Consider the following 19,183-nt stretch of genomic DNA (forward strand, 5'->3'; position numbering starts at 1 on the left):
TCACAGTTAAGCATATGAAATGTAATTGGGTAGAATTTCTTCTTCAGTTTGGAGAGACCCCAGTCCCTACTTTCTCAAGAAAATGAGCTTAAGTATATACAAGTACTAACACAAAGTATATAGGAACGCACACTGCTGTTTACAAGGAACATGACTTGCGAGTTAGGCGGGGTGCTGCGTCTCCTGCACAGTTCCCACAACTCCCCTCCTCCTTGCCACTTCGGCCCAGCAAGCAGCCCTGCCCGGGACAGGCCTGAGCGGGGAGAAGGCCCTTCCTACTTGCACTGGTCTAATTTCCCTGTTACACTCCAACACTCCAGAGCTTTTGCTGCAGTAACTACCAACACCACATGGACAGAAATCTAATGTTTCCAAGTGGGACTTTTAAAATGTATTTATAACTTTATGGTTCAAAGTAATTTTGTTATGAAACAATGTAATAACAACAGTGGAAAAAGGCAAAATAATTTATGGACTACAATATCCCTAAAGCACCAGCTTCCATTTCTACCTCTGCTTACTTAGTCCAGGGAGTGTGTGGGTTGGTGTCCTTTGTCTGCTGTTTGTTTTAATTAAGAGTATTTTTGCAGGGAGAAATGGGGGGTGAGGGGAGCTGGACTGCAAGTGCACTGATACAAGCACAAACATGCAGAAAGCACGCCCATGTCAGTGAGACATACACTTCACAGACCCCTCCGCCAGATTAAGCCCACAAACATCAGCACAGTTCTCGTCCCTCTTTTGTAATCCCTCACCCCCACCCCTTATATCACAAACAAGGCAGGGTCACCTTTGATTAGGGTCAGATTCCTTTTCTTGAATACTCCTGAGAGAGGTAAAAAGTAGTGTTCTCTATCACACTTCCAACAAACAAACAAAAGAGGTTCTTCTCCTACACCTAAGCTGCGGAGGACCAGGGCGAGGAGGTCGATGGCTCTCAAGCCACAGCACGGTCACTTGGCAGTGGCTCTGAAGTTAAGCTGAGCTCCAGCCAGAAGAGCAGAGGAGGGACAGAATGTTCTGGACAAGCCACAGGTGTCCAAGCAGAGAAGTGTTTCCCTCAGAAAGAACAGGAGAGCCTTTTGAGGAGGGAAGGAGGAGTTCTGTCTGCGGAGGCCTACCCATCCCAGCCTTAGTCCAGGTCCAGTGCCCACTTTCTAGGAATTCTGGTGGACTTTCCATATAGCCACTGGAGAGCGTCTCCTCGCTTCCTGCGCACCTGTGTCACCCTCCATTTTTTGTCCTTTGCTTTACCCAGGGTGCATAGCGTCTTTTGTCTCTTAAGCCTGAATTGCCATGGCAGATGCCTGGAGAGCTGTGTCGCGTTACAGAGAAGGGAAGAGACCAGGAGTGCTCCTCGGGTAGCTGGAGAGGCAGCTGCTTCCACGTGCCCTGTGGCATCTCACAGCCAGCCCCTCAGAAAAGGGCACCTTCAAGCACTGCCAGGGGAAGGCAAAGGGGGGTGTGGTGTAGAAAAGCCCCAGAAAGAAGGTGGGGAGAAGAAAAAGAGCCTTCTCACTTGTAACCAGGGCCCATGAGCTGCGTAAGGGTGCTCCTCAGTGGCAAAGGCGCCTTCCACTCCGGTGGAGACGAAGGTGATGGCCATGTCACCTGTGATGCTTTTATATGTAAAGTGCCGTCCATGCAGGAGCCTGCCCCTAGGGTGAGAAGAGAGAGACAGTTGAACAGCACGCCTGGCCCCGGCTCTCGGGACAGTGGCAAAGGCCCTCCTGATTGCTCCTGTGCCCACTAACAGAAGACTGTAGTCCAACATGTTCACTTCAACACCTTCTCCCAAGTTAGCTACTATGATTCTTCCAAAGTGCTCGAAGTTAGCAGAAACACTACATTAGGGTTCAAAAGGCCTATAAGGATAGTGGAATCTGCTTCTTTCCTGTTCTGGTGAGGAAACTGAGGCCAGAGAAGGCAACTAGCAATGTGGCCAAGGTGAGTAAAGCAGTACCTAGACACATCGCCCCGGGAGATGATGGCAGTACCTTCACAGCCATCCAGGGCATATCCAGGGCAGAATCTTCCACCTGCTCGTGGGTCTTGCCACAAGATTTAACTGGTTAGCCCTAAGGCCACAAACACATCTTAAAAATTAAGAGAAAAACTGAAGCCAAGTGGGGTCACTCTGAGAGAGCCAAAAGAAGTTACTGCTAACTCTGAGTTTTGAAATACACCTAGGCTAAGGGCAGGCAGGGCAGCCAGTGGGGCAGAGATGCCAGTCAGCAAGGAAGCAAAATCTGCTCTTTGCTTCCTCAGGTTGCCTCGGATTAGCCCTTTGCCGGGCTAAAGTCCCTGAGTTTGGGCCACAGAAGCAGCTGGAAAGGAACGGGTCCAGGCTGTGGTCCTTCTACTTGCTGTTCACACTAACTACTTCCTACCTGTCCTATTGCTGAGGGTGAGTGGTCAAGGATGGATACCATTTAAGTTCCTTCCCCGGGCTCTGGAGACACTAGGAAGGGCTCAGAATCATTCAACCCTCTTCTTCCTGTTAAACACTGTCCTCTGAGAATTATTCATATAGACCTCCCTGTGCTAAAAGTGAGCGTGGACCCGCTGAGGGTGGTGGAGAAAGTCTGATGCATTCGAGTTAGCCCAGGACAGCATCTCCAAGCAGAGCTGAACTCTGGCCACAGGCTTAGGTTTCTGGCACTGTGGACAGCAGAAGGGACACAGCAGGGTTTCTGGGTCCCCCAAGGAGTCCACTGATAGGCCACCGGTTTTGGAGAACTGCATGTTTGGCAAAGGAAAAGTAGCACGTAGGGGAAAATAGGGCAAATGCCCCAAAATGGGCACGATTTGGCAGAACCTTCTCTGCCACTCCTAACTCTGGACTTGTGGGATGGCAGGGCGTCTTCGTAGGTCACTGAACCTTCCTAGGTAAGCAGGGCTGAGGGACACTTCCCTGGAATATGGTGAGTTCTTCAGCACAGTGGGGTCTCCAGGCCAGCTCAGAGTACCGAGGCCCCCACACGGGTGCAGGACAGAACTGGCTGAGTGGTTCTCCCCACTCAGTCTGGGCCCCAGACTCTGTGTAGGTATGGGGGAAATGGCAAGCCCTGGCCTGGTGGCTTTTCCAGACCATGCGGATGCTGTGGGGCTCACCTGAGGCAGAGAGGAATGAGGGCTCCTGACTCCTGGTTGAATTTCAGATGTACACTCTCAAGCTGTCGTGTTCGGATCAGCTCGTGGGGAATAATGGCCGCGGAGCTGTCGCCTTCCAGGCTGTCTTTGCGACTCCTGCCCAACAAGCACAAGGACGTGTTCAGCACAAGGTAAAAACTGCAGGGAGGAGCAAGATGGGAATCTCTCAGACTGAGTTCCTGAATAATGAGAGTGGCGGTGACTGATGGTAATGACAACGGCCACTACCGCTTGCTACAGGCTTGCCAAGTGCCAGCAGCCATGCCAAGCATGTCTCCCTGACTGGACTATTCCTCGCAGCACCCCGTGAGGTGGGTACCATTATACCCCATATACACAAGGAGCTAGAGCTCAGCGAGATTAAAACGTGCCCAAGTTCCTCAGTCAAAGCTGCAGTTTGGTCTCCGTCGGTCTGGTCCTTAAGTCTGCACCTTGGCCAGCACACCATACAAAAGTTCATGTCACGTGACTTGCTCTTCTTTATGAGAGCAGCAGGCGCTTCTGGGAGCGCTCCTTCCCTGGCCCTGCAGCCCCAGACCTTCGTTCTTCAAGAGTAGAGTGTTGGAGGATACAGCCTAGGAGGGGCGGCTCTGAGAGCTTCCTCCCAGCTGACTGAAAAGTCTCTGACATCAGAGCAGTGATGAGCAGACACACCCCTGTGGATGACCGGGAGCTGCAGGACACACACTTCATCTAAACAGGGAGTGGCACAACCTTCAGTGAGGAGGCAGGAACCAGGCCTGTGGAAGTCAGACCACTGGGCCTGCTGGGCAGCAGAACCAGGCCCAGCCTGCAGGGCTTCATGGCCCCAGGCGCCCCAGACCAGATTCCTCCAGACTGTGCCCTTGGACAGAACTGTCACTGTGCCTCACATTCCCTCCCGTCTTGTCTCCCACCAGTAGTTTGTACTACAGCTGGGCCACTGGTCACTTTACAACCTGAGATTTGCTCTTTCAAATTCAGCTGCCCCCACTGACAAGCTCTCAAATATGCCTGTGCCACGAGTAAGGGCAACCCACTGGGTCCCATTCAAAAGGCTGGACGCTGGTTTGGACTGTGAGTCTCAGAACAATTCCCCATGTGGCCATCAAGATAATGGGTGAGAAGTTCTAGTTACTTATCATTCAAGTACCAGGATGTCTGGGCCGGAGAGCCAGACAGCGAGTAAAGAGTAGGCTTGAGCACCTCACACACTGTGGGGCTGAGTGCGGAGGCCCATGGTCAGTGAGGCCTCTGACAGGTGAAGAAGTTCCACAGAGGGAGGGAGTGAGGACAATGGGCAAAAGGATGGCGACACAGAGCAGTGCTGATGAAAGAGCCATTCCTACCGGCTGAGGGGTCTGCTCCAGAGTTTACTGCTCTTTCACAAAACAGTCCCTAGCTTTGGAGTCCTAAAGCCACTTATGAAACTGCCCTTTGCCCTAGCTTCTCCTCTGAAAAACACTTTCACAAGACCTGTGAAGGAGACAAACACTATGGCTAAGAGGGCCATGGAATTTCAGGACTGGGAGGACACTGAGATGGTTAAATCTACCTCTTCCCTTGACAGAAGAGAACCTGGTAATGTGTCCAGGGCCACAGAGCTCGTCTATGGTAGGCCAACATGGGAGCCTAGAACATGTGACCAATTCTCCTCCCCTCACACCCCAGAGGGAAACACCAAACACCACCTCGCAGCAGGAGCAGCACCCAGGAAAGGCAGCAGCTCTGCGTGGTGAAGCCTTCCGCTGTTCCATCAAGTCACTTGCTGAACGCCCACAGCAAGCCCCAGTAGGTTTTATGGTTAGCTGAGGAAACGGAGACTTGCACAGGAGTGTATAAACCGAAGTGGAAGAGCCAGGGAGTGACCCTGTGTCACCTGTTCATGTCCCATGTGATCCACAGAGACATGGCACCATGTTCTGGAAAAGGGTCTTGAGGCCTGGCCTGCCCAGAAAGGGCCTCAAAGTTTGCAAAGCCGGCTAGAGGATCCCTGCCTCTCTGGCAAAGGCAAAAATGCTGATGAATAGCAACTAGAGGTGGGGGCAGGGAGCTGGGAAAGAAGAATCAACAGCACACAGAGCTAGAGAGAGACTTCTCAAGCTGGAGGGAAAAATAAATTGTTGAAAGTCAGCTAAAGTCACCTTGGTAACTGCTACAACACACTCACCCGGAACGAGGACATCAAACCCACTGCAAACAGCTTTAAAAGAAATGGAAAAGAACTTAATCATCTGAAGAATTAATGTGACAAGTGCCCACATTTACACCTCCCACCAACCTTCAATCATTTGAAAATGTACTTTAATCTTTTCAAAGAAAAAAAATTGCAAAATGCTAGATCTGCAGTCCTGGAGCCTGGGTATTTCCGGCAAGCTGCTTCAATGGGAACGGCTGCTCCACACACACACACACAGGAGCCCAGATTTTTGCTGATTTGTTTTTTCTGGACATCGATGCAGAAGCATGAATTATTGGTGTGGGCTGGGTGAGGTATTAAATCTGTAGCCGACACAGGTTTGCAATGTTTTGCATGGCTGTCAGCTTAATCTTAGTCATAAAAAAATAAGTAGTGTGCTTGCCAGCGTGGCCTAATTTTTCAGCTGGGCTGTTTTCTCCCTGTTCCCAGTGGAGGGGATGAGGAATTTTAGGGATTGAAAGGAAGAAGCGCTCCCAGGAAGGCATAGGACATACCTGCTGGGGACTGCTGAGAGCACGAAGCCAGGGAAGAAGGATGAACTGTTACTCTAGGAGGGAGAAAGGCTTCCAGCATAGGTTCTGGGTTCAAGTGCTATATGACCTTGGGAAAATGACTTAACCTCTAGGCTTCCACATCCCTCTGATGAGAATAAATAACAATGCCCTTTTATTCAAAAGACTAAATAAGATGACCCATACAAAAGCATCTAACAGTAGCTGGGATATAGTAGGTGATCAGAATGTATCTAGAATACATTAAAAGGATGTTAGTTGTCTGCCCCTAGAAGTCTCTGTCCTATAAAACTGGTGATAGCTTAATAGAAACTAATTTGCCTTTACCCTGTGCCCCTAATCTGACTCCTGTGGGCCAGTGCCTCAGTCACCCCACTCCTGAGTTCTGAGATGGGACAGGAGGGCTTCTGAGATGGGGCCTGAAATGGCTCCTGACTTCCTCAGCCGAAACTGCAGGCCTTGGTCAACTCCTAGGACTCCAGGAAGGCCCAATTACAGGGCAAAGCCAAACTATGAGGCCAGTGTTCCGCTGGGGGCAGCACTGGCAGGGTGTGCAAGTCACCCACAAATAGTGAAACACATCCTCCCACGGCAGGCTTTCAAACCACCGCGGCTATTCTCACAGCTCAATAGTTTGTCTTTTCCAGTATTGTGGTCCTGACTTGCACCTATGTTCTGAGGTCAAGGTTCTAAAGCCTTCCATCCGTCCACGTCACTCCCCTGGATTCACTCAGCTTGTCAAAGCCGGAGTGTCATGTCCGGAAGTGAAGTGTCATGTGCAGTGGTGGTGGGACCAGTGCAGATCTCAGAGGATTGTGAGCTTTCTTTGGGATACTTCATTTCTATTAAAATTGTCATCAAATCGTCTATTTTTTGTGACTTCATTATACTCCCAACTCATACCACATACTCTCTGTCAATGAAACTGCCCTCAGGCTTTTCCTGATAGGTTGTACTTAAGACAGCCTTTTCCCATCTTGTACAGACTATGGATTATTTGGAGCTAAGAGCAGAACTGCATTATCTGGCTAATGTTTCAAGCAGGCCGGATATTTCGGAAACCTGAGTCTGGCATCCATCATATTGGCATTCCCTTCTGACTTTACCTCACTGACAAAACTGATGAATTTGCCATTTATTCTCATCCCAGGCTTTGAGTGAACAGTGAACTGGATAGGGCCAGTCAGAGTGGCTGACATCTTTGGGTATGTTCATCTAAACAATCCTAAGTCAACCCAACCATTTCATCTGCTCACTCTGGATGCTCTGTAAACATTTTTGTCTTGCCAACCATGATGTCAGACGATATTCTTAAAATTCTGAAAATGTGCTAAACCCCACCCATGTACAGCACTTTTTTATCTACTAGGTAGAAATAGGTTAACTCTTTGTAAAAAGGAAGACCTGCTATGCCTGACTGTGAATCTATGCTGTTTCCCTTAAAGAGTTCACAGCTGGGGGCCTCCCTGTGGCACAGGAGTTAAAGACAGCACTATCAAACTATTGCCAGCCACTGCAGCCCTGGTTCGATCCCCAGCCCACCAGGGAGCTGACCCACATGGCATAACAGACCTCTCCTGTCTGTTCAGCTCCCCACTCTGTCTCTGGTGAATCCTCTCACCGCCCACCACACTTCTAACCTACACCCCAGTTCTCATATGTATAAATAAATATAAACCTCAAAAAAAAAAAAAAAAAGAGTTCACAGCTCCCTGATGGCCTAGGGATTAGGTCTCAGTGCTATCACTTGTACAGCCTGAGTTCAACCCCTGGCCAGGGAGCTGACCCACATGGCACAGCAGACCTCTCCTGTCTCACATACTGCTCCCCTCAGCAGTGTATTTCAGTAAATCTGCCTGTTCTGCTCCCCACTGTCTTTGGTGACTCCTCTTATCCCCTGTACCTCTGGCTCATACCCCAGCCCTTCTACACAAAAATATATAAAAAGAATAAAAAAAGTGTTCACAGTTTACTTGCTGAATAATCTAGTACAGAATTTTCCTAGAGTCGATACCAAGTTCACTAATCTAGAGGGTGCAAGATACTCTTGGCATCTTGGAACTTTTTAGTGCTTTCAGTCTGCCAACACCTCCCTCCCGCTCCCTCGAAGATTACTGACACTAGCTTCGTAAGTCTCATTTGCCAATTAACCTGGTATTCTGGGTCACATGTGGACCAGATCTGAAATCAAGGCTTCAATTCTCTTATCAGAGCCTGAGGGACCCTTTTTAGTCTGATAACCATTCTTTTTGAAATGGAAGCACAACAGAACTCAAATACATGTTGAATTTCTCACTGCTTCTCATTAACATTACTCTGTCCAAGCAAAGGGGCATAGGTTGTGCTCTTGTTTCAAAAAGAAATTTTTTTTTTAAAGATTTATTTATTTATTTGTACAGAACTGGGGTACAGGCCAGAGATGCGGAGGGTGAGAGGATTCACCAGAGACAGAGCGGGAAGCAGAACAGGCAGATCGACGACGAAGTACACTGCTGAGGGGAGCAGCGGGCGGGTCAGGAGAGGTCTGCCTCGCCATGTGGTCGCCTCCGGGGCAGGCAGGAATCAAACTCATGCGGAAGTGGCTTTAGTTTCTTAGTGCAGTGCTTTAACCCGCTGCACCACCAGGGAGGGCCTCAAAAAGAAATTTTAAAAAGCCTTTTTTTTTTTTTGTCAGTCATAGAACTTTTTACAAGTTTCAGTTGTTCTTGAGTTTCAGTATTTCTTGACCCTGTGCCTTAAAATCTAAATCTATGCTGGTATAATGTACTTCTCTATCCAGCTTGTGTTCAAATTAATTTAAAAAAAAAAAAAAAAACGGTGTTATGTATAATATCTCTGTGTACCTATACTGGTACCTGAAGGTATTATGCCCCCTTTTGTTTTCAGGGTACATATTCATAATAATATTAAGGGATGTCTTTTGGGGCTTCCCTGTTGCGATCAAGGTATCACCAGCCACTGCAGCATGAGTTAGATCCCCAGCCAGGGAGCTGACCCACATGGCGCAGCAGACCTGTCTCGCCCACTGCTCCTCTCAGCAGCGTTTCAGTAGCTCTGTCTGTTCTGCACCCCACTGTCTCTGGTGAATCCTCTCATTCCCCACACCTCTGGCCCACACAGTTCTTGTATGTGTAAGTAAGTAGAAATAATATTTTTAAAGATTTATTTATTTGTGCATACAGAACTGAGGTATAGGCCAGAGGCGCAGGGAGTAGGAAAGCTTCATAGTACTGAGCTTTAACCCACTGCTTCAGCAGGGAGGGCTCAAATAAAAATCAATCTTAAAAAAAAAAAAAAAGCAGGAGTATAATGGACCAGGCGAGAAACTAACAAAAATAATGAACAACCATGGACCAGAGACATTCTGTGGGGGTGGAGTGGGGAATGGGACCAAAAACGGGGGGGGGAAGGGAGGGAAATGCACGGGACTATGGTGGTGGCACAGGGGTGATTTGGTGATGGGAAACCCGTGGGGATTACAATTAAGATGAAAAAAAAAATGTGCAAAATGATGTAAAAATAAACTTTTTAATAAAAAAAAACTGAAAAAAAAATGAGCATCAAAAAAAAAGTGTACAATTCAAAAACGAGCAGTAATGAAAATTATATATATAAATAAATATTTAAAAATTAAAAAAAAAAAAGTGGTGCCTTTCACTGAGTGTAGCTATCTATGTACCAGGGCTTATGCTAAATTCGTTATATACTTTGCTTCCTTTTATTTCTGTAACAGTCCTATAAACAGGCATAATTTTTCCCATTTTACAGATGAAGATGAATTCAGAGACTTAAATAACTAGCTAATGGCCATATAACCAGCAAATACAAGGCAGACACAAAGCCCACAGGTTCTTCTGACACCAGCTAAAGCATAAATAATATATCTCCATAAGAGCCTCTGTAGTCGTTCCTTCTGGGGTTTTAAGAGCATGAAGACACATTTATTTTTTCCCTAAACTCTTAAAACAACTACATCTTTGAAGTCAGGGCAGGGTTCCCCAGAGAGCATTCAGTGGAATATTGATTTAAAGGACAGCTGTAGAAAAGTGGATATGGGAAGGACTGGATATAATATGCTACAATCTCAGATTAGGAATTCGTAAAATGTCAGTGTTTTGAAGACTCTGAGGACCAAAAGGGCAAACAAATTGGCCTCATGTGCACAAGTCATCGTCCTCCAACCTGGGCCATGGAGCCCCAGGCCCATGACCCCCACGCTTCACCTAACACACAGTAACTCCCCAAGAAGGTCGTGAGGAAGCCTCCCTCTGGGACCCTGACTGGCACCCGTCTGAGAGCCCCGTGAGCTGGCCAGCTAAGTGCACCTCCTCGCCTCCGCTGCCCTGACCCAGCTTCCAGTGCCCTGGGGGACAGTCATCGGCCACTCACCTTCAGGTCATGGTCTGTGAAGCCGACGTTCCTCTGCATGACCAGGGCTCGCTGGGCTCCAGTTTTGTGATTTTTACCTGGGATGTGTTGTCTTTTTTTTTTTGTTCTTTTTTTTACTGAGCTGGCAAGCTCCAACTAAATCACTTCTGAATTACTTTCACTACCCTTTTTAAAAATTTTGAGTCAAATAGTTCTAAAAGGTTCATTACAGTAGTCAGCAATTTTCCCTCTCCCTTCCTTAGAGAAAACCATTTTCATCTCTGCTCGCTGTTCCTTCAGTATTTTGCCTCAGTAGTTCTAATACACTTTACTGCCTACTTCCCAGTACTCCCCTCCCAGGCTTTGCTTGCTGTCTTCCCATTATGGAAGAGGAATTTTTAATGCTCATCCATCCCATCCTCCCACCTTCCCATCCTCCCAAGATAAAAGTCCGGTTCAGTATTGTCTACATTACAAGGACTACACTAATGCTATTTAGAATGAAGCCACAGAGTATAAATGGTTTATTTTCCTTTTTGGTGTAAATTTCTATTTCCCTTGTGTTAAAAGTTTTCTATGTGTATAACTAATTCAATCCTAAACTAACTTCCAATGGCCTACGTATTTTCTCAAGACATTCAAATGTACCAAGCACCAATCAATTTGACTTCTTAACGGCGTTTCTCTGAGAATCCTCCCAACCCGCTCCAACTGCACTGCCTTCCACTCTGACTGCGCTGCTGCCATTTGGACCTGCTTTCCGCCCTCACTCTGGTGATCCCCCTTGCCTTTTTCTGATGCTGGGCCCCATTCTGTACCCCATATATGTCTTCCTCATTCATTTTGATGGAGCATATCCTCTGCAGATTTCACTTAGTTTTTAGCATACTTCTCTCATCCAAGCGGTTCCCTCCAGCCTGCCACAGGGCTCCAGGCAAACAGACCATCAGCTCCCCCCATGCAATGCCGTGTTAGTTTCCAAGGCTCTCGTTCCAGTTATTTTTGCCTATGAATTGAGTCTGTGGTGAAGAGGCCCAGATCTGGAGTCAAACCACCTACCACTTCAATTTTGGTTCTAATACTTATTCTCAGCTTAGCGACGCTAAGGTAAGTTATACAACCTAGGTAAACCTCTGTATTCTAACTTGTAAAGTGGAGAGGACAGTAGCTCACAAGACAGGGGCTGGCACAAGATGGTATCTAGTTGAGGATTTCTTCCTGGACTGTGAGCACTGAGGGGCCATTTATGGGATAGGTGAGAGGTACATCTTGGTTATTTAGAAATGGATCTGAATTTGCCAATAATTCAAAGTCCTATCTACATAACACATTCTGTATTTATACTTCCCACTGGATAAAATGACTTCACAAATCAAAAAACACCCTTTCCTTCCAGCATCAAAAAAAGATACCTGAGGGCCCTCCCTGGTGGTGCAGCGGGTTAAAGCACAGCACTGAGAATCTAAAGCCGCTTCCGCATGAGTTCGATTCCCGCCTGCCCCGGAGGTGACCACATGGCGTGGCAGACCTCTCCTGACCCGCCCGCTGTTCCCCTCAGCAGTGTACTTCGTCAATCTGCCTGTTCTGTTCCCCACTCTGTCTCTGGTGAAGCCTCTCGCCGCCCCTGAGCCTCTGGCCTGTACCCCAGTTCTGTATGCACAAATAAATAAAAATCTTAAAAAAAAAAAAAAGATACCTGATTTCCAGTACTGCACAGCTTACAGTACATGCTCCCGTTCCTTCAACCCATGCTTTATAGACTAAGAGAACTTCATTCATGCTTCCACTCAACCCTGGTCTCTTATTAATTTTTCCGTTTTTGCGTAAGGGCATGCTATCAGAGGAGCCTAGCTGCTGATTTTTCAGCCACAACCCCATCCTGTGACAATGGTGACGTCTGTATTGGCCAAGCAACTCAGTGCCTTTTCCTTGGGGACGCCCAGGAACAGGAACCAGTGCATCAGAGTTGGAAACTATTCAGAAGTGAAGTTGGTTTGGCCTGCTGAGCCCAGTCTAACCTTCAGCTTCTGCCCCAAGCCTGGGAGATTATTCCTTTGCTTTCAGATTGCTGACAAAGGCTCTGAACTTTCCAGAGAAAGAACCAATTGCAGGGCTCCCTTCAGGGCAGGAGTGGGACAAGGAGTGGGGTGGGCTGGGGAGTGGGGTTGTGAGGGCACAGGCTCACCTCCACAGTTATTGCAAGCCCAGGGCTGTATCTCCTTGGCAAATCAGTGGTATCACAAGACAAATCCTCTGGTAGGGACTATACCAGGAGTAAAAGGCCACATAAGTTTATTGGTAAATAGCAATAACCAAGAATAAAAGGCAATCTTGTCACTGTACATGTCTCAAAAATGGCATATGATGCTGGAACAGGGGGACAGTGAGTGGCTGAAGAAGACAGGGGTAAGTAAAACCTGCGTTACGATTAGGGGATTCCTTGATCAAACACTAACTTCGGGACAGCAAGACCTTCATCCAGGTCTTGCTCTCTGACTTGGATGGGAGACTAGAACCCCTGCTTTCCTGAAGGAGCCCACTTTAGGTGAAGTCCTTGGCTTTCCATTTTCTGAGACGCTGAGTCACTTCTTCTTTCCAGCTCTCACCTTTGAGCCTTCCCTTCCCCTTCCCTGGAGAAGTGACTCACTACTGAAGTTTGGGTGACACCGAGGATCAAGGATAGGTGATAAAAATACTCCTGATTGTGCAACTCAAGGAAGTAAAATACAGTCCAGACTGAGAATTCAAAGTGCTGGCCATGAACTCTGAGGCTGGAGAGTGAACAGTGGCCATGGCTTCAACTCTTTGGGGAAGTGGCGCGAGGACACAGTTCAAACAGAAACTGGCCCGTGCCGGAGCTGCTGTGGAGCCCCTTGTTCTGCCCCTTCAAAGGTCTATTTCTGAGAATGGCACATCAAGACTGGCACTTAGTATGACCAATGCGGGTCACGTGAGGCAGACAAGGGGAAGTGGGGAGCTGAGGCCTGAGCCCTCCCCCCATCAGCCCTGCAGAGCCTTCTGGGGCCTCGAGAACGGGGCTGTTTCTTTCTGGGTTTTCTCTCCAGTGAAAACAACAGTATTTCCCCAGCGTGGGAGTGGTGAGGGAAGCCAGTGAGATAGATTCATGCTCCAGGCTGGCGGCTCCCTGGACGCCACAGGGCTCTTCGAGCGGGGTCCCCAAAGATGGCTCTGTGGGCCAGAGCAGCCCAGCTGTCCTCCCAGGTGAAAACTCACCTTCCTTCCCCCAGTTCACTGGATGCAAGCTAGATGCTTTCTTTTTCTAGTTACTCTTTCTGAGCCTTGTAGGCTGAGTAAACCAAAACAAAACACAATTTTCTTGAAAGGATGACTCCGTGAGCAGTCACAAGCTATCAAGATGGGAACAGAAGAGGCAAAGCCACCCTATCCAAAGGGCCAAACAGATGGAGGCAGAGACACTCTTAATAAAAGTGGAGAGAAACAGATGTGAGTAACATGTGTGGGTCAGGGGCAGGAGTGCAGCTGGGACTGTCACAACAGGAGAATCCATGCTATAAAACCTTATCTCTGGGAAATTAAGATGAAAAGAAAAGTCTTAAAAGCTGTTGGTACAATTCCAGACCAAAAAACTTGGCTCAGCAATAATGAACGATCAGCTGACTTCTCAAGGCTCTATCTACACCGCACTTCCCCCACAGCCAGGAACGCTCCCCCCAGCGCATGTACGCACACATGCGTGAGTGCTGCCCTGCTCTGGGGAGGGTCTGCGGCCCAGAGCGCTCCCAGAGCTGCTCAGGCAGTGAGCCGCTGGTGCAGACAGGAGGAGGTCCTGCAACTCTGCGGCAGGCTCCCCGCACACACCAACAGTGCAAAGACGTGCCCGCCGCCCTGAGAGCACCCGATGATCGGATACATCCCCCACATCACTCGAAGAGGCCAGAGCCAAGCTCAGACCCCAGAGACTGGTCCATGCCACCGCAGACAGAAAGGATGCCAGTGACTTCCCCGCTGGGACCCTCCAACTAGCAGAAGTCCAGTCTTAGGCTAGGCTGTCTTCAGTGGCACCAAGGAGTTGCTTCCTAAGCTTCTGAACTCATTCAGGCAGGCAGTGGAAAGGGAGGCGCCAGCAAGCTTTTCTCAACTGATCATCTTGGGAAAAGCCAGATACGAATTTCATGGCTGAAATGCAAGGGTTGTGAAACACTGGAAGCAGCCCCAAAGAGGGCCAAGGACACTCCTTCCGGGAAGGCGGCAGGGAGGAGAGCTGGCAAAGGCAGTGGGAGCGGAGCAGGTTACCCAGAGGGGCCTGCCTTTCTGGGAAGCAGGAAGTGTGACCTCAAGAAAGAAAGAGAAAAAAAACCCACCCCTAAACCTAAGGTGGAGGTGTTGGGAAGGTGTGTTGGGGAGAGGGGTGTGTGTGCAGGGCAGAGATAGGGCTGGTTTTGTTCCTGAATATGAAAACAACAGGGCCTTCTGTCAAAAGGTAATTCTGGTGTAAATGAGCCAATTATGCCATAGCTCATTATCTGTGGGATTTGGAAGTACCAGGCTAGGGCATGTCCTCGTCAAGAGTTAAATTTGCACAGCAAGCTTCCAACATGGGTCTTTAGCTTTGTCCATGGTATCACGTGAGAGGTCTCTCTGTTCATGTTCCAACTAATTAGATGAAGTCCACCAAAGAGGGTCATTACTCCCTCGGAGACAGTCTTGTGTGACCCTCATGGAGTCTCCACGGATGGGGGAAGAAAGGTCACACCACGTGTGAACAGTTGAAAGACTGTCCTAAGCACAACCCTTTTCTAACTTTAACTAAATCACTTATTTGCCTCTCTGTACCTCAATTTCCTTTTCATAAAAGGAGGCTAATAAAATCATCCATTTCCTAGAGTAGCTATGAGGATAAACTAAATTAATGTAGCATAAAGCACTCAAAACATTACCTGGCACATGGGAAGCACTACATATAAGTGTTAGTTGCTTCTGAGGTGTGAAAAGAACAAGTACCTAGCACCCCCCCCAAGTAGGCCAGAACCCAGCTGCTAATGCCAGACTTTATCAGTGTTTCTCAACTGCAGCCTCCTCAGGCCACATTCAGGCCCATGAAGACCAATGCATCAGATCACTGCGGCCCAGAAAGCCTGACTAAAGAGAAATCAGACATGCAGACACAATAAGGCTGTGCCGCTGCCGCCCCTCTGGGAGCAGGGCAAACACTGCTGCCAGCACATTTTGGGTTGGCTTTCTCAAGTGCAATCCATGTGGTTTATCTGAAATGGGGTCAGGTCCCAGAGTGGGCAGCACAGATATTACAATTGCGCTTGCTAATCTGAACTGAGTCCATCACCATCAATCCTGAGATAACAGAACAGGGAGCTGGAATCTTGAGACTTGAGGAATGTGTTGGAAATTGCTCTTGGCAAAAGAAGGAGGAACCCATTCCTCAACCATTGCTAACACACTGGTAACCAGCACTGAGAACATCAGAAGAGATGTTCTGACTCCTCCAGACTGCAGATTCTGGCACTTCAGAGACCTGACTACAAGGAGGGGAGATGATCCTGGAGCTGGTACCTCACCCATCTGTTCTCACCCATCTCAACCAATTTGGGCCACAGGGTGAAAGCTACAGCCTCAGCCTTAAGTCTACAGACAGTCCTTGGGCCACATTTGATGCCCCACTGCCCAGTGGGAAGGGGCTCAGTCAAAGCTTTGTGCCCCCTTTGCAAGGCCTGGGGATACAGGAGTTGGAAGTATACCCCAGAAAGGGAATGAGATTGCAGGCCTGTGCCAGATACATAAGAGGAGCAAGCTGGGTGTATCTCAATAGGAGTCTACCCTTCTGCTTAAAACCTACACGTTCCATAGCAGGGAGGGGCATCTGGACTGAGCCTGTTTATGTGTTACAGTCTGATGTGTCCTTAAGCCTTCACATACCTCGCCAGTCTCCCAACAGTACCAACAAGGCTCAGAAGATGCCAAGTTCATACGTGGGGCAGGGTCCAGACTTCATGAGAGTTTTCACATGGCCTTTGATCAGCCTGACTATGCTGTGAAGCTGCCAGGGGAAGATCATGGTGCCTCAAGTTACTCCAGTGGCTGGAGAAACCCACTGGCCAGAGTTGAAAGCCACTCAGAGGTGGCAGTGGGCTCTCCAGGTTCTTACCAAACTCAATCCTCGTGGTTCCAGCATCAGGCCCACTACGGGAGCCACTGAGGCAGCCTTCTTCCCAGTATAACTCTCCCCACGCCACAGTCTGCTCACAGTTTACTATCTCAACTTTAACTAGCCAGGTCTCCCCCATTCCGGCTTCTTCAGCTCTTGCCCCCAACTTGTTAAAATTCTAGGAGTCCTTCAAGATCCATGTCTTACATTCTTCCTCTTCCAAGAGACTCTCTCCAACTGGATCGTGATGACTTATTTTTTCTGTTGTACATTAAATTATGACCACTTCTGGGAATCATGAGGTGAGCCAACTGGAGCTAGAATTCAACACAGTAACTATTTTGGACAAATTGCATCTACAGCAGGTTCAGGCCAATTAATTCATTTGTTGTTCCGGTTCATGCACCCCCCCCCAAAGGGAGAACCTACATCCCTGAGCCCCCCGAGTCCTAAGCCTGTCACAGCAAGTGTGTACTAGACTTCTGAGAGGAAGGATAGGTCACCCTAGTCTTGCAGGACCGTCTGCCTCCCTTTCAGGCCAGGACACAGCAACTTCCTCCCTGGCAGACATGGTTCCTGCTCTGGGCTGCCAGCTCCTATGCATCCACTGCCAGCAACTATTCCCTAGAGCTGCGCTAGTACTGAGGGCAGAGGAGGGAGCCCAGCTTTAGCCATGCCCACCATTAGCGGAAGAGAGGTCAACAGGAAAGGGCTCTGACCTCTGGGTGGCCAGTCTCTCCCGAGGGCTACAGGAGGCCCTGAACAGGCAGCAGAAGCCTGCAAAAGGACTTCCCCCCTTCCTTGGGCCCCATAGAACCAAGGCAGGAAGAAGGGCCTCAGCTCCAGGCATCCAGTATGGGGCTGGCCAGACAGAGAGGCCCTGGGGTTGCAGCTATCGGCCGGAGACCAGGCTCCAGGAAGGAAGGAAGGGCAACTCTGGCTGAGGCCAAGATAAGAAGGGGAACTGTGCTCAGCACAATGGGCTCCCACAAGGCTGGGAGGACCCAAGTCAGATTTTGCCCCAACTCAGCCTCCCATCTACTCATACAACCCATATAAATATTTACTGGTGTTTATATGCCTGGTCTACCAGGTCCTCTCTGCGGCCCCTTCCTATGACCCACAGATCTGTGAACTACAGAATCCGTAGGCCCATCCAGCAACGGCTCCGGGCATTGTTCTCACTCATGCAGGCCACAGGGACAGGCTTGTCAGGACAAAACTGACCCCATCCCAGATCTGGGACACTGATGTCAGGAACTGTACTAACCCCTCCTGTGTGTGAGGAACTTACGGGGCCCGGTCATGGGTGAGGCCGTTCTGACGCTGAGAGTTGATTGGTGGAAGGACAGGTTTGCTGTTGATCTCAAGTCCTCTCCTCAGGGTCTCCCGGATCTGCTCTGTGTCTGCAACGACACCACCAAGGTGCTTAATGGCCCTTTGGGCTCCTAGCATCCCGTGGCCCTACCCTTGGAATCTGGCTGTACAGGTGTGCGTAGGGGAAAGACCCCTAATGAAGGCCATTCTCCACTCCAGGTATCAGTCATGAAGTCTGAGTGCATGCAGGGTAAGGAGACAGGGCAGATGAGGGAATGTGCTCTCCAGAATCTTTAGGCCTAAAGAGCATGGTGCTTGTAGAAGACAAGGGGCGGCCTCCAGACTTCAGCAGAGTGCACTCCACTGCCCTTCCTTTGTCACAGGCCTAAAGCTGATCCTTAATAGGGCTGCAAACAGTGAATGACAAGGCCTTTGCCACTGCCAGAGACCACCCAGGACACGTCAACTGAAGTGGAAGCAAAGAAGGATTGTAAGAATGGGTAGGTGTCTCTTAACATAAATTTCTAGGTTCTGCATGGGCAACAGATATCTGGATCTGTCACCCTTTCTCTTGGGCTGGGTCAGTGGGGTATCAGAGTGATCTCCCACCTTGGCCCTGAGAACCCTGCCACTCCAAGGGTCTGGCAAGAACCAGAATGTGAAGGAGAAGTCTGTTGGTAGCACTAGTTCTTTGCGAGGTGTTTTGCTCACGTGTGAGGTGAATTTTACTAAATGGACCCCCTATATTGAGATCTGAGCTAAGACTACTGCTATAAACAAACAAAAAAAGCAAATTAACTTTGACTGTTCAAAGGGTGTACTTAAAAGTAGATGACAGAGATGATTACTAACTTTTCTAACTGCTTCACTTGTTACTTTTAAAAAACACCCACCAATGGGCCCTCCCTGGTGGTGCAACTGTTAAGGTGCAGCACCGCAAGCTGGCTGCAGCCCTAGCCACTTCAGTGCAAGTGACCCACATGGCGCGGGCAGACCTCTCGACCCGCCCGCTGCTCCCCTCAGCAGTGTACTTCGTCGATCTGCCTGTTCGGCTACCCTCTCTGTCTCTGGTGAGTCCCCTCACCACTCCTGCAACTCTGGCCTGTACCCCAGTTCTGTATGCATAAATAAATAAATCTCAAAAAAAAAAAAAAAACAACAAAAAACCAACCAATAATGGCTGAAATTTTGAAGAAGACCACAAATTCCTCCTTAAGTTATTTATTTGGTCAAAAGCAACTGAATGCTTCTATTAACTGTATACTTTCTGTCTGAACCTCCTAAGGTCTTGAAACACATTAGACCAAGCAGGAAAGAGAGGGATAGATACTTTCACTAAGTTCCACTAAGTTTAAATTGTTCTTTATGGAAAGAGAAAGCCTTTTGTAAGTGCTATCGCACATACAGGTGTTTCATTCAGGTTTACAGTTATACTATTCTTCAAAAAAATAAAAAGTAGAATAGAGAAAGGAAATAGAAAAAGAAGCTATAAACTCATGCACATGCCTGCTT

The 19,183-nt window shown here is 48.6% G+C and overlaps 1 protein-coding gene across 2 annotated transcripts in view; it reads right to left on the reverse strand.

The window, feature by feature from the left end:
• The window catches only part of SUFU (suppressor of fused homolog (Drosophila)), an 88,955-nt gene that overhangs the window by 12,449 nt on the left and 57,323 nt on the right, over positions 1–19,183 (reverse strand). For both annotated transcript variants that reach the window (XM_004680482.2, XM_012723892.1), the window contains exons 8-10: positions 17,649–17,760; positions 3,115–3,249; positions 1,520–1,658 (exon numbers count right to left, since the gene is read on the reverse strand). In XM_004680482.2, coding sequence (XP_004680539.1) covers positions 1,520–1,658; positions 3,115–3,249; positions 17,649–17,760 — 386 coding nt within the window. The remainder of the gene's footprint in view (positions 1–1,519; positions 1,659–3,114; positions 3,250–17,648; positions 17,761–19,183) is intronic.

The sequence above is a fragment of the Condylura cristata genome, unplaced genomic scaffold (genome assembly GCF_000260355.1).
Source record: "Condylura cristata isolate star-nosed mole 26May11 unplaced genomic scaffold, ConCri1.0 scaffold00011, whole genome shotgun sequence".
Classification (NCBI taxonomy): domain Eukaryota; kingdom Metazoa; phylum Chordata; class Mammalia; order Eulipotyphla; family Talpidae; genus Condylura; species Condylura cristata.